At 66.5% G+C, this 13342-nt stretch overlaps 2 protein-coding genes across 3 annotated transcripts in view; one reads left to right on the forward strand and one right to left on the reverse strand.

Moving 5' to 3' along the window:
- The window catches only part of LOC111152559 (ADAM metallopeptidase with thrombospondin type 1 motif 7), a 42499-nt gene extending 38590 nt beyond the window's left edge, over positions 1-3909 (forward strand). The window contains exons 21-25 of the mRNA XM_022511036.1: positions 104-256; positions 557-730; positions 819-965; positions 1453-1615; positions 3597-3909. Coding sequence (XP_022366744.1) covers positions 104-256; positions 557-730; positions 819-965; positions 1453-1615; positions 3597-3754 — 795 coding nt within the window. The 3' untranslated portion in view covers positions 3755-3909. The remainder of the gene's footprint in view (positions 1-103; positions 257-556; positions 731-818; positions 966-1452; positions 1616-3596) is intronic.
- Positions 3910-7872: 3963 nt separating this feature from the next.
- Positions 7873-13342, reverse strand: part of LOC111152684 (TBC1 domain family member 2B) — a 56514-nt gene continuing 51044 nt past the window's right edge. For both annotated transcript variants that reach the window (XM_022511251.1, XM_022511250.1), the window contains 3 exons: positions 11847-12032; positions 11544-11665; positions 7873-8241 (listed from right to left, as the gene is read on the reverse strand). In XM_022511251.1, coding sequence (XP_022366959.1) covers positions 8046-8241; positions 11544-11665; positions 11847-12032 — 504 coding nt within the window. In that variant the 3' untranslated portion in view covers positions 7873-8045. The remainder of the gene's footprint in view (positions 8242-11543; positions 11666-11846; positions 12033-13342) is intronic.

The raw sequence follows: 13342 nt of genomic DNA on the forward strand, positions 1-13342 counted from the left end.
AAGGTGAGGCGCTGGCTCCCCCGCCCCCCCGATGGGCGGCCCCGATTGGGATGGCACGGGGTGGTGCCCGCCCTCACGCCTGTGCCCTGGCCCCGGTCCCTAGTGCTCCACCACCTGTGGCCTGGGCGCCGTCTGGAGGTCCGTGCGCTGTAGCTCCGGCCGCGAGGACGACTGCCCTGCCACTGGCCGGCCCCAGCCCGCCCGCCGCTGCCACCTGAGGCCCTGTGCCGCCTGGCACACGGGGAACTGGAGTAAGGTGTGTGGGCCTCGGGGTGCATGCCAGGTCCGCCCGGCCCCCTGTGCAGGCTGGGGCGGGGGGGCTCTGCGCCTCCGTCCTTGGGCTCGTGTGGCTGCCTCCTCCCCTTTCCCTGGGTTGCTCGGACCTGCTGTGAGCCCGTTGGCTGCCGGCTGCCCTCCCCCTCGGGGTTTCACTGTCCCCGCCGCTCCCTTGTTCGTCCCCGTCCACCTGGCCCCTGGGCGGCTGCCCTGGCTCCTGGCCAGATCTCTCGGTGTTGTGGGGGCACGGGGTCCGCTCACCCCACACCCCGGCCTGCAGTGCTCCCGCAGCTGTGGCGGGGGGTCCTCTGTGCGGGACGTGCAGTGCATGGACACGCGGGACCTGCGGCCGCTGCGGCCCTTCCACTGCCAGCCGGGGCCGGCCATGCCGCCTGCGCGCCGTGCCTGCGGGCTGCAGCCCTGCCTCAGCTGGTACACCTCTTCCTGGAGGGAGGTGAGGCTGGGAGAGCCCAGGGCGGGGCAGGGTGTCCTCAGACTCTGGCTGCACCCCAGCCCTCTCCCTGCCCGTCCCACCCTTCCAGTGCTCGGAGGCTTGTGGCGGTGGCGAGCAGCAGCGTCTGGTGACCTGCCCGGAGCCGGGCCTCTGTGAGGAGACGCTGAGACCCAACAGCACGCGGGCCTGCAACACGCACCCCTGCACGCAGTGGGTGGTGGGGCCCTGGGGCCAGGTGAGCCACCCATGGGCGAGGTTAGGGTCCCGCAACCCAGGCCTCCTTGTCTCAGGAAGGAATCGCCCCGTGCTGTGCATCAGGCGCTCTGGTCACCACATGGTGGTGGCAGCCAGGCGAGGGCCTGTGATTTCACGACAGGTGCTAGGATGGGGGGCCAGGGTGAGGCCTGCGGGGCTCAGTGGTTAGAAGCCTGACAGGATGGAGGGCCCTGGTGGGGGCACTTGCCACCACCTCCTCTTGGCTGCCCATGGCTGTGGCCGGCCCTGCCGACCTGTGTCAGGGTTTGCCCCCACCTTCCGGGGGCTCCTGGGCCCCTCCCTGGCCCTGCAGGGCTCTGAGGGGCCGGGGCAGGGCGGGCGACGGGGTGGGAGCCGTTGGTTGCAGGGACTCGCCTGGGGAAGGTACTGGCAGTGCCCCAGGGGTGCCCTGCCCCCCAGGTCCCAGCCTGGCCCAGGGGGACCCTGACCTCCCCCGCTTTGCGCAGTGCTCAGCGCCCTGTGGCGGAGGCGTGCAGCGGCGTCTGGTCCGGTGTATCAATACCCAGACGGGGCTGCCCGAGGAAGACAGTGAGCAGTGCAGTCACGAGGCCTGGCCCGAGAGCTCCCGGCCGTGCGGCGCCCAGGATTGCGAGCTCGCCGAGGCACCCCGTGAGTCAGTGGCGCCGTGCGCGGGGTCGGGGTGGGGAGGACCAGGAGACGGGATCCTCGGTGGCCCACGGAGGACTGTGAGGCTGCGGGCCAGAGCTAAGGGGGTCCAGCCTCATGGGCACCCTGCGGGCACCCCGCTCTAGGGCAGGAAGGGGGGTGGCAGCAGACACGGCCCCCAAGTCGCTGTGTGACCTCCAGCAAGCTCCCTTTTCCCCTGGTGTCCATGGCCCACTGAGTGAGGCCAGGGATGGGTGAGCCGCCGGCCCCCACTCTGGCTGGGGGAGGGGTGCCCAGAGCATGCACCGTGGCCACAGAAGGTGGTCTCCCTGCCAGGGTCTGGCTGGCCGCTGGCAGCTGGCTCTTTCCCGGCCAGCTGTGTCCTCCTGGAAGAAGGGCCCGAGCCAGAGGTGGCCAGGGACCCGGCACACGTGCCTTCCGGCAGCCCAGCCTCCCCGGCACTGCTAAGTGCAGGAAGCTGGCCCTGGACTCACACCTGGGCCCCTTCCCAGCTCTGTGGCCTTGGGCTCCACTTCCTGGGCAGGGTGAGCACCTGAGCAGAAATAAGGTGCTGGGGGGAGGGCCCAGGAGGTGCTCGGGGAAGGTGGTCACTGTCTGTGCGGGTAGCCGCCATGAGGTCAGGAAGAGAGCTCAGGGCCCCTCTGTCAGTGGGGGGACCCTGGTGGCTTCTGTGCCTCTCAGCTGCTGCCCCCCCGCCCCGAGGACAGTCTGCAGCCGTCAGGGTGGCCGTCAGTGCCTCAGGGACTTGCCCCCGCCTGCCGTCTCGATGCCACAGGCTCCTGGTGGCCCTGGTCCAGGCCCAGAGGAGAAGTGGCCTTGCCACGCTGCCCGGGCCTCCTCCCATCCCAGGGCCCCAGACCCCTGCAGGGGTGCCGCTTGCCCTGCCCCGACGCCGGCCCCCGTGGGACTCCCCAGCAGCGGCTACAGCACCTGTCTCCACATGGGGGCTGCCCACAGCTCCTTGCGGCCCTTCACACTGGGCTCCGGGCCATGGGAGCTTGGGTGGCTGGGCTGTCTGCTGGGAACTGAGGCCAGGGGTCTGGTGGACTGCAGGCGGGGGCTGGGGGGTTGCTTACGTGGCTGAACCGCCAGGTGTCCCCCATGAGGCATTCAGGGCAGAGGCTGGTGCGGGGAGGGCACTGGGACGCCAGGATCCTGGAGCCCCAGGATGTTTTGATGGTTTGGGGAATGTGTGACAAGACATTTAAAAAGCCTGGAAACTCCAGGGTGTGTGGTCACCACGGTGAGCAGCTGACCTAGCGTGACCCACATCCGTTTGTGGGGAGGAGGGTCACTGGCAGAGGAGGGAACTGTCCCCCCACCCCCCGAGGTTAAGCAGCTTGCGTGAGGTCACACAGTGAGAACAGGACGCAGGTCTGCGGCCAACAGCTGCTACCTCCTGCCCTCTGCCAAGCCCACGGCTGTGCACGGCCGTTCCTTCCCTCCTCCCCCGGGACGTCTGCGGGCGTGAGCTGGGCAGCTGGGGGCCGTCCGCGGCAGCGGGAGCAAGGCCAGGAGGCTGGAAGTGAAGTGCTTCCCAAAATAGCTCCGATAAGCACAGGGCAGGAGGGCCAGCCAGCTGCAGCCTTCCTCCGTCCCTGCTCCGGAGGCCCGGCCTGTACGGGGACAGCCCGGGCCCACCCCTTCTCCCCAGGCCTCCGGCCCGGAAGCTGAGGCTGAGGCCGACCTGGGGGGCTGCAGGGGGTCGGGAGGGATGGAGAGGGGCGGCAGCAGGCTGGCTGGCTTCTCAGGAGCACTTGAGTTGGTCGGGGGTGGGGGTCCCAGGGCCTTTCCTCTGGAAAGCGGGGTGTAGCCGGGCCAGTTCCCCAGAGACCTGGGGGTACAGGTGGGACAAGGCCAGCAACAGTTGGAGCCCAGAGACCCTGGGAGAGGCAGGCGGCCCGCCACGGCGTCCAGGCTGCAGCCTGAGGGGCCTCCCTGCCCTGCCTCCCCGTCTTCGCAGGCTGTGAGCGGGACCGTCTGTCGTTCGGCTTCTGCGAGACCCTGCGCCTGCTGGGCCGATGCCAGCTGCCCGCTGTCCGCACCCAGTGCTGCCGCTCCTGCCCCACTCCGGGCCACGGAGCCCCCTCCCGCGGCCACCAGCGCGTCGCCCGCCGCTGACCACCCCCGTCCGGGACGCACGGATCCGCCGACCCCTCACCCAGACGCACGGACCTCACGCCCCACTGGGGGCTGCACCCCGAAGGTGCTAACCCGGCCTGCTGGTGGCGGGCTGGGGACCCCTCCCCCAAGAAAAAGTATTTTTTTAACAGTTTGCATAACCTTTATTATTATTATACATAAACAAGCACCCAGTTCTAACCTGCTGCGTGGCTTCCTCTCACACCGGGAGAGTTTCAGGGCCCGTCTCCTGCTCTCCGTCCTCCTCATGTGACCCTGTGGTGTATGGTGGCCTCCATGGGTTGTGGGGAGCAGTGGTCCTGGCCACGCTCGTTCTGTGCCCCCAGCTCAGGCCCCGGCCCTTCCCCTGCATCCCCACCCCAGGGCCTCAGAGACCACGGTCTCACGGCGACCGGCTCACGGCCCACCTCGGGCAGTAGGAACTGCCCCCTGGGGATGGCCTTGAGGGCTGTGGGACCCCCACGTTAACTCACCTGCACCAAAGGGAGGAGGCGGCAGCTCTGTGGAGCCTGGTGACCTCCCAGGGGTGACAGGGCTGCCGGCAGGAGCAGATGGACGGCCCCCATTTGTCCCTTTCTGCCATGGGCCCCGTGTTCAGAGCTGGCTGGGCGGGTGGTAGCTGGTTCTGTCCCCCTGCCAGGCCTCCACCCACGGATCCGGGCCCCTGAATGCGGCAGCAGGGGCAGAGGTGCTGCAAGGGGCTTCTGGGCTTCAGCCCGGCCCTGCCAGCCCCGGCCCCTCCTCTGGAAGTGGCCGTGTCGTTTGGAACCTGCTCCCCAGTCCTGCTCCTGGGGCCTGGAATGCCCCTTCTCCAAATGGGGGACAGTGAAGTTCAGGGAGGTCCAGGCCCCCAGATGCCTGCAAGGGACACGTCCTGTGACGTGCATGGTGGTTTCTGAGCTGTGTGTGGTGGGGTGAGAGGGCCATGTGGCCCCTTATGGCTGGCTGGGGGCAGGAGGGGGCCGCGGAAAATCACTCCCCAGGGACCGAGAGCGAGAGACCCAGCAGCCGCTAAAGCCAGTCACAAGTGCCAGCCAGTTCCTCTGAGGAAGGGACAGAGGGCAGAGCTACTGTCCGGCTTCCCACTCTCCGCTCACACACCAGAGCCATTCCAGGGACACGCCCCACGGGGCCCAAGAAGCCCCCGGCTTGGTGCGGGTCCGGCCAGGCCCTCCTGGAGCCCCCCTCCCGCGAGCCGCTGTCCCTGCAGGCCCCAGGGGGGCTGCGTGCAGGGACAGGTGGGCTGAAGTCACTCCGGAAAGCAAGTGTCCCTGGCCTGTGCGTCCCAGCATCGCTGCTCAGTTGGGGAGGAAGGGGTACCAGACTTCCTTCCTGTGTTTGCGACAGCCCTGCAGGCCCAGGAGGCCCCGGGGACCCACACTCTGTAACGGCTTCCCGGGGCCGGTGCGGCGCATGGCGGCAACCCTTCTGAGGACGGGGCCTCTGCCTCTGGGCTCCTGCCCCATGCCGAGCATGGGGGTCCCTGTCCCAGTGCTGTGACCTTAGGTGCCCCAGGCCTCGCTGAGTCTGTCCCAGGAGGAGACAGCTCAGCCCATCCTATCCGCTCGCTCTGGAAATCCCCCCGGCGCCCCTCCCCCACACTGTGGAAACACATTTGGACTCAATCATGCTTGCGTGTGTTCCCGACGGTGGGGACGAGGGGGATGGCGTCCCCCGCAGCAGCTGGGCTGGAACAGTCATCCCAGACAGGAGGCAAACAGCCTGTGACTCAGGCGGGCACGACGCAGCTGTGGCGGGGGCCTGGGGGGCTGCTCCGGCTCCTGACTGAAGCCCAGGACCCCGAAGCGCTCCCCTCGGTGCCCCCAGTTCCCCTGCGGCTTGACCGCGGCTCCCAGGGCTGCACGGCCGACCGAGAGCCCCGACCCACGCACCCCGGGGCAGACGGAGAGCGTGGACCTAGAAACAGCCAGCTGGCAGGTCAGAATCCGCCCCTCCCAGCCAGGTCCTGTCCCCTCTGAGCCCCATCATGAGGGACTGCAACCGCATCTCAAACCAGAATGTTGTACAAATTAGTAGTTTATTTGGTTTTTTAGTATGACTGCTCCAAAATCTAACTCTGAGAAGCCACAGTGACAGCGAGGGAGGTCACCTGCCCCCACCCCCCTCGGGGCTGCCCCAGGCAGGCCCAGCTGCCCAGGGCACGTGCCGGAAGACGGCCCCGCACAAAGCCGGGGAGGGGGTCTGTGCACAAGTACGAATGCTGCGCTGGCGATTTGCCTAGAACACTTCCTATATGGACACGATGGGCAGGAAAGCCGACTCGGTCCAGCCCTGGGCGCCCTGGGGGCCGTGGGAGGGCAAGATGCGCAGGGACGCGCTACCTGGAGAAGCCGCCACACAGCAGCGAGGAGTCGTGCCGGCCACGGGGGACGCAACCCCCGCTGCTCTGTTCCTCTCTCTCTCTCTCACACACACGCGCACGTACACGTGCACACAGAGCTATTCACAAGGGAGAACACGTTATATAAAATAGGTGTATGTAATCTAGAAAAACCTTGGTAAAAATAGTCTATAAAAATATAAACTGTAGTAAAAAATATACAAAAGTATAAACAGATATTCAGCCTGTGAAACACCCAAGCAGTCCCCGTGCACGCCACCAGCTGCCCTGCGCTGTGGGCAGTGGATCCGCAGGCACACGGCCTGCTGCTCTCCACCCCGCCCCCCGTCTGGGCCAGGCCGAGCGCCCCCGCCCTCCGGACACCCAGGGATGGGGCGGCCCCGGCAAAGTGTCCCCCATATGCTCCCCCCACGACCGCACCGCTCTCATGGCCACCACCCGGCCACGGACAGCTCCCTGGTGACACCAGCATGGCCCTGCCAGCCGCGCCCGAAACCACAGCTCCAGCCACACACTGGCACCTGCGCCCACCTCCGGTGCTTCGAAGAGGGGCCCTTCTGGGGCAGAACAGACACAAGCAGCCCAGTCCGAAAGGCGGCATCTTCCCCCGGGATATGGCCGTTCAGGGAAGTCAGCTTGGAAACCAGAGCCCAACCCTGTGGGGCCTCCTCACTGCTGTGCCCCCACCAGTCAGCTGCCTGGGGCTGCGACGGGCACAGTCTGCGGATGGCAGTGAGGCCACGGCCCGAGCCGACCTCCAGCAGCCACCCCGTCCCCTGCCCCGGAGTGCTGGTGCAGCGGGATCGGGGACAGTCTGCTGACTGATAAAGCAAGAGCCGCGTTCCTGGGTAAGGCCTCCTTGCAGAGCCTCAGAAAGACGGCGCCCCCAGTCTGCAGAATGGCGTGGGCAGCCCGACCTGCTGGAGGCAGTGGGGACCCCGCAGCCAGGACCACGCAGGCCCCAGGGAGGGGCGAGGTTGCCTGCAAGGACGCGCATGCCTCTGGGCAGCATGGCGGGGGAACCGCTCACCTAAGCTGCGCCCCAAACGATGGCACTGGCCCAGCAGGTGGAGACCCCCAGCACCGGTGGACAGTGTCACCCCCCGCCACACCGCTGCCCTGTAGGGCATCCCCAGAAGCTTCCTGTGTCCCCTCCGGCAGGGCATGCCCCAGCAGTGGGCCTGCTGTGCAGAGTGGACTGTCGTCCCCACACAGTGACTCCACGAGTCACTCCGCAGACGGAAGGTCTTCCCCAGAACCTCCCGGAGCCGAGCTGGGCAAAGTGCGGGGTGGGATAGCCCAGCCACCCGCCGACAGCTGACGGGGCCGGGGGCAGTGTGGGGTGTCAGAGGGCCACGGGGCACCGCGGGCAGCTCGCCCAGCACGGAAGGCAGCAGGTTTCCACAGACCGCTTCTGAACGTGGATGCGCTCGCTCCGCTCACCTCACGGCCCCCGAAGAAGCCGCGCTCCGGCCTGGGGTGGGCTGGGGGGGACGCGCAGCGCAGCGGTGGAGTCGGGGGGGGGACGCGCAGTGCAGTGGTGGAGTGGCGGGGGGACGCACAGCGCAGCGGGCCCGTGCACGGGGGCGACCCAGGAGACGGCCCGCGGCAGGTTCCCGGGGTGCGAGCCATGCACAAAGCCCAGATGCGCTGTCAACGGTCTCTGGAAAGCGACCCGCAGTTCCCCCGGGGTGCACTGGGCAGCGCCCGCCCCGCACGGGAAGGCTGGACGCAGAATAGACCCGCCCGCGAGTAAGAAAGGGCAGCGTGGCCGCGGACGTCCACCCAGCAGACTTCCAGAAGCCACGGGCACCGCCTTCCGGCTTCCCGAGAGCAGAGACCCCCGCCGGGACCCTCTGGCACACTTTGGTTGTGAAGGCAAGAGCAGCGTCCTGGGGTGGGGGGCGCTCAGGTGTCCTCCTCCTCGTCACTGACCAGCTCGCCCTTGTCGGGGCTGGCGTCCCGCTCACGCAGGAAGTCCTCTCGGATGGCCTCCAGCTCCGTGAGCTCGAGCCGCACCTTCTCCAAGTGGTAGGAGCGCCGGTTCCGGATCTGGCGCAGGGGGAACGGGTTCAGGTCCCCGAAGGAGATACTGATCAGTTTCCTGGCGGAACACAGGACGGGGACAGAGATCAGCAGGGCGGGACACGGGTCAGGAACAGAGGTCATCAGGGCAGGACACGGGACGGGGACAGAGATCATCAGGGCTGGACACGGGACGGGGACAGAGGTCATCAGGGCAGAACATGGGATGGGGAGAGAGGTCAGCAGGGCAGAGCACGGGACAGAGGCCAGCAGGGCAGGACACAGGACAGGCCCTGGGGCAGGTGTGTCACCTAGAGGCCAGCCCTTTGTGCACAGAGGTTACGGGGCTGGCCCTGAGCCCCCACCTGGGTGGAGGCCCACGCTGGCTGTGTCACAGGGCAGGTAAGCGTCCTTCCCTTTCTGGCTTCTGACTCCCTGTCCGCTGGGAGCACCGTAATGCCACCTCCCGGGGTGTGGGGTTATCAGTGCGGCCACCGGCGGCATGGGACCGTGTCCGGCACGTGCTGGGCGGCTGAGGGCCGGCGTGCCTGAGCGGGGCCAGCAGGAGGCTGGTTTGGGCTTTCCTGGGACTGCCCGGGAGTGCTCGGACTGCGCCAGCGCCCACCAGGGCTCGGACATGGTCTGCACACGGGCGGGCTGTCGACGGGCTTCACACCACCCGCAGGTCCAGGCACCAATCCTGCTAATGTGCCCCTGGCCGCCGGCCTGAGGTTTAACAAAAGCAGAACAGAGCCCCCGGCTAGGGGCTCCAGCACTGACTGGGTCGGCTGTGGCCGCTCGCAGGTGAAGACAAAAGCCAGTTCCTCCGGCACTGAGGGGCCCACGCTCCAGCCCCAGCCTTGGGCGCAGCCGGCGAGCTCTCAGACGCCCACACCTCAGAGAGCCTGGCTCCAAACAGCTCCGGCAGGAGGTCCCAGGTCAGGGAGCCCAGCTTCGAAGGCCAAGTTCCCGCAGTGTTCGAGAACACAGGCGTGCGGGACAACGGAGCCGGCCTGAGGGGAGCGGGGCTGTAGGAGGCGTCTCCGGCAACAGACGTGCCGGCCAAGACCGGGGACCCAGGGCCCAAGTGATCAGAGCCGCTTCCCAGTTAGCCTGACACTCCCCGCCTCTGAGACCGGGCGTCCAGCTGACCCCAACTGGGCGTCCAGCCTCTCCCCTGAGACAGGGCGTCCAGCCCCCGCTTTGCCACAGAAGGCAGACCCAGAAGGCACCGAAGTCGTCGGTCGGCCTGTGCTGCTGCGGCTGTCAGCCCCGCGGACACAGCAGGACACGGCCCTGCAGGCTCAGCCAGGAGACCGCAGGTGTCCCGGGGTCAGTCGAGGCTGAATCCCCCAGAAGCCCCAACCTGAGACTGGTCTAACCCCATTAGCCCGACAGCCCCAAACACGCGCAGCCCAGAAGCCTGTCCCTCGTTCCTCAGGGAACCGCTCAGGTTTGCAGAACTGCGGGTCTGGGGTCTGGCCGTCACGGCGTCTGCGAATCTGAGTCCCGCGGACCCTGACTTCCCGAAGCCAGCGGCTTCCACTGACAAGGAGGCACGGCCACCGAGGCCGCGGGCGCTGGTGGCCCCACAGCCTGCACTCATCTCAACCCTGACCTCCCTGAACCTCCCGGAGGTTCACCCTGGACTTGGTGTCACTGGCCGTCACCCTCCAGCAGCACACGGCAAAGCTGAGGTCACTGCTGCACGCACGTCGGCGTGCCCGACGATACCCTCAGAACCTGCTTCCCGAGCAGGAGCTCTACAAACAGCAATGGCTTCCAGAGTCAGACGCGGCCTCCGCCAGCCCCTTTCCGCTCTCAGTGTCCCTTCCCCACACTGGCGCCCAGTGGCACTGGGGCCTGGAGGCTGTCCCACTGTGTCTCATCGGCTGGCCAAGGAGGGGGTGCCTGCCGGTTTCCCGGGGGGTTCTGAAGCCCGTTGTGACACATCAGTGGACAGAGGAGGCCATGTGGGGAATCGCGACCCGCATTTTGTAACAGGGAATAAAATCCCTCAGTATCCGACACAGACCTTTAGCAAGAACCAAACATTTCAACAAACTGTTTCGTTTCTACACACTCTGGAATGGGCATCCCAGGTCCTCAGACAAAGCACCCATCTTGGGAGCTACAGTCTCAAGAGACTGAAATGGGGGCACCCGGGGGGCTCTGTCGGCGGGGCACCTGCCTTCGGCTCAGGTCATGACCCCAGAGTCCTGGGATCAAGTCTCGCATCGGGCTTCCTGCTCAGTGTGAAGCCTGCTTCTCCCTCTGCCTGACGCTCCCCCTGCTTGTGCTCTCTCTCTTATGCTTTTTTCTCAGATAAATAAAATCCTAAAAGAAGTTTGAAATCACAAGCCACAGATACTTCTCAGCGTTAGGACCTGTCGCTCTCACAGGGCTGCATGAGCCTGACACGGGAGTGCACATGTGGGTGGGGACGGTGGCTCACGCTGGGCACTGTCCAGCAGAGGACTGTGACCTGTCCCCAGTGGCCCAGAGCCACACTGTCCTCCCCGGCCTGACCAGCTGCAGGTGTGTGGGAGCCCCCGTGGGAGCCCTGGGGAGCGTGGCCAGAGCAGCCACCAGCCGTGGTTGGGGCACATGCAGGACAATCGCCCCAAACGGGTGATGCCGTGTGGCAAGGGGGACGGGGGAGGGATGGGGAGACGCTCCCCTGACACGGGTGCCCAGCCAGAAGTCCCAGGGTCCTTACAGGTCCACGTCCTCTCCCACCCTCCAGTTCGCGCCTCGTCCATCTCTGGGGGCACCTCCAGCTTCACCCCAGGCCACCCGGACGCCCCGGCCTCCCCTCCCCCTGCTGCCAGTTCTCTTCTCGTCTTTCCAACACCCCAGGGACAAAGCCTGGTCCCGCTCTGCTCCCACCTGGCCACCCTGGCCTGCCCAGACCGACCCACTCCCACGGCCCCAGACACGCTGCCTCTCACGTCCCTGCTGCCGCTCCCACTCCCCGGACCCAGGACACCCTGTCCTGGGTGCCCCTGCCCAGCCCTGCTCACCCTGCCTTGCCCCCCGCCCGGCTCTGTCCCGGCCCTGGTCTTCCCCCCAGCAGCCCCCAGCCCCTCAGACGGCACGTCTCCCCTCAGGTTCTTTATCGGGGGCTGTCCCCCGCCCCGTCACCCTCAGCGCCCAGCGGCCTGTCCTGCTGTGAAGACTCAGCAAGTGCTTGCCGTGCCCAAGGGACACGTGTCGGCTGCATCCACAACGAGCCGTCCTCCCTCCTCGATCCCCCGGTCGGTGGGGCAGCAGTGTCCGCAGCTGCTCCCGCTCCCTGCTCTCGCACGGCAGGCCGGCGAGGCTGCTCTCCGCGGGGCAGGGCCGCCGCCTGCCGCTCCCGGGGCCCCAGCCAGCGCTCACCGGGCGTCCAGGATGGTGCGCGTGAAGTAGCGCAGGTATTTGAACATGGACATTGGGTCCTGCAGCTTCAGGATCTCCTCCTCCTTGTACTTGAAAAGTGCCAGCGCAAACCGGAAAATGACCTGCGGGGAGCACGGGGACGTCCGTGGGCAGAACGTCCTTCCCCCGCCCGGGCGGCCGCCTCCCACACCCACGCCCGTCCGCGGCCCAGCAAAGGGTCCCTCCGTCTCGGGGACCCTCCCGCATCCCCGGCGAGCCGGCCACTCTGCCGGCACTGCCCGGTCGCCCAGCGAGCACACCCACCTTCGGGCCCTCGTAAAGGAAAGAGTCCCAGATCTTGAAGAGGACATCACTGACGACGCTGTCCACGAACACCACCAGGAACCAGTTGAACGTGATGAGGGTGTAGTCGACACCGTGCTGCTCTAGGTGCGCGTGCACCCGCGGCAGCTTCTCGCTCATGAGGTCCCGGAACACGCGCTGGTCCACCTGCAGGGAGGGGCTGGCGCTCAGCGCACTCCGCCTGGGCCGCCGCTGTCTCACATGCCCAGCCTTGCGCCCGCCCGCTGTCCACCAACTGTCACCAGGGCGCCGTGACCTAGAAGCCACCCGGACAGGCTGCTACAGGGCACTGGGAGTTAGCCTCGCCGCCTGCCCGTGATCCGGAGCTCTGGGGCTGGAGGCCGAGTCCTGGGCCCAAGAGGAGCAGTGACAGCAGCCCATCTGTCCCACAGACGCCCCCCGGATGTGGGGGTGGCATGGGGCATGGGGGTGTGGCTTCCAGGGTCCATGGGGTGGCCTGGGGAGCATCTCACCCACTCTCACAGGGCTGCAAAGGGTACCACAGGCCATGTGCAAACCACCATGGGACTCGGAGCTCTCATCCTCCCCCCATGTTGGGCACAGCGCTCTGCTGGGCATAGGGGTCCACCCCCACCCTGGCCCCCGAGGAGCGAGACGCAGTGCGGGGCGCCAAAGGCCGGGCCTGCTGGGTCAGCGTTGGCCGGGCCCCGGTGAGGGGTGCTGGCAGCACTCCTAGAGCCGTGCAGGTGCCATCCAGGGTCGCTGGAGAAGCATGGGTGGCCCAGGCTGGAAGCCAGGGATCCACGCAGGGGGCAGGTGTCCCCCACGGGCTCTCCTGGCCTCCGGCGGGGACCCACACAGACAGGCTGAAGTCACGGCCACCCCCAGCAGGGGCCCAATGGGGGCTCGAACTCACGACCCTGACATCGTGAACAGCTGAGATCAAGAGTCACACACTTGGGGCAACTGGGTGGTCAGTGGGTTAAGCAGCTGACTTTGGCTCAGGTCATGATCCCAGAGTTCTGGGATCGGGCCCCACATTGGGCTCTGTGCTCAGGAGGGAGTCTGCTTCTCCCTCTCCCACTGCCCCTGCTTGTGCTCTCTCTCTCACTGTCAAATAATAAATAAAATCTTAAAAAAAAAAAAAAAGAGTCACAGTCTCAAGCAACGGAGCCACCCAGATGCCCCTAAAATGACATTTTAAAAGGTTCTTCTTAGAGTGCCTGGGGGGCTCAGTGGTTAAGCATCTGACTTCCACTGTGCTCATGATCCCGGGGTCCTGGGATCGAGCCCCACATCAGGCTCCCTGCTCTGTGGGACTCCTGCTTCTCCTCTCCCACTCCCCCTGCTTGTGTTCTCTCTCTTGCTGTGTTTCTGTCAAATAAATCTTTTTAAAAAATAGCATATAGTAGATTTTTTTTTAAAAGGCTCTTTTTTAGGAGAATCTGAAACTTTAAACAGGCCCATGTTTCCTCCTTTTTAGAAGTTTTGCTTTT

Source organism: Enhydra lutris, unplaced genomic scaffold, assembly GCF_002288905.1.
Source record: "Enhydra lutris kenyoni isolate GAN:26980312 unplaced genomic scaffold, ASM228890v2 scaffoldscaffold29, whole genome shotgun sequence".
NCBI classification, from domain to species: domain Eukaryota; kingdom Metazoa; phylum Chordata; class Mammalia; order Carnivora; family Mustelidae; genus Enhydra; species Enhydra lutris.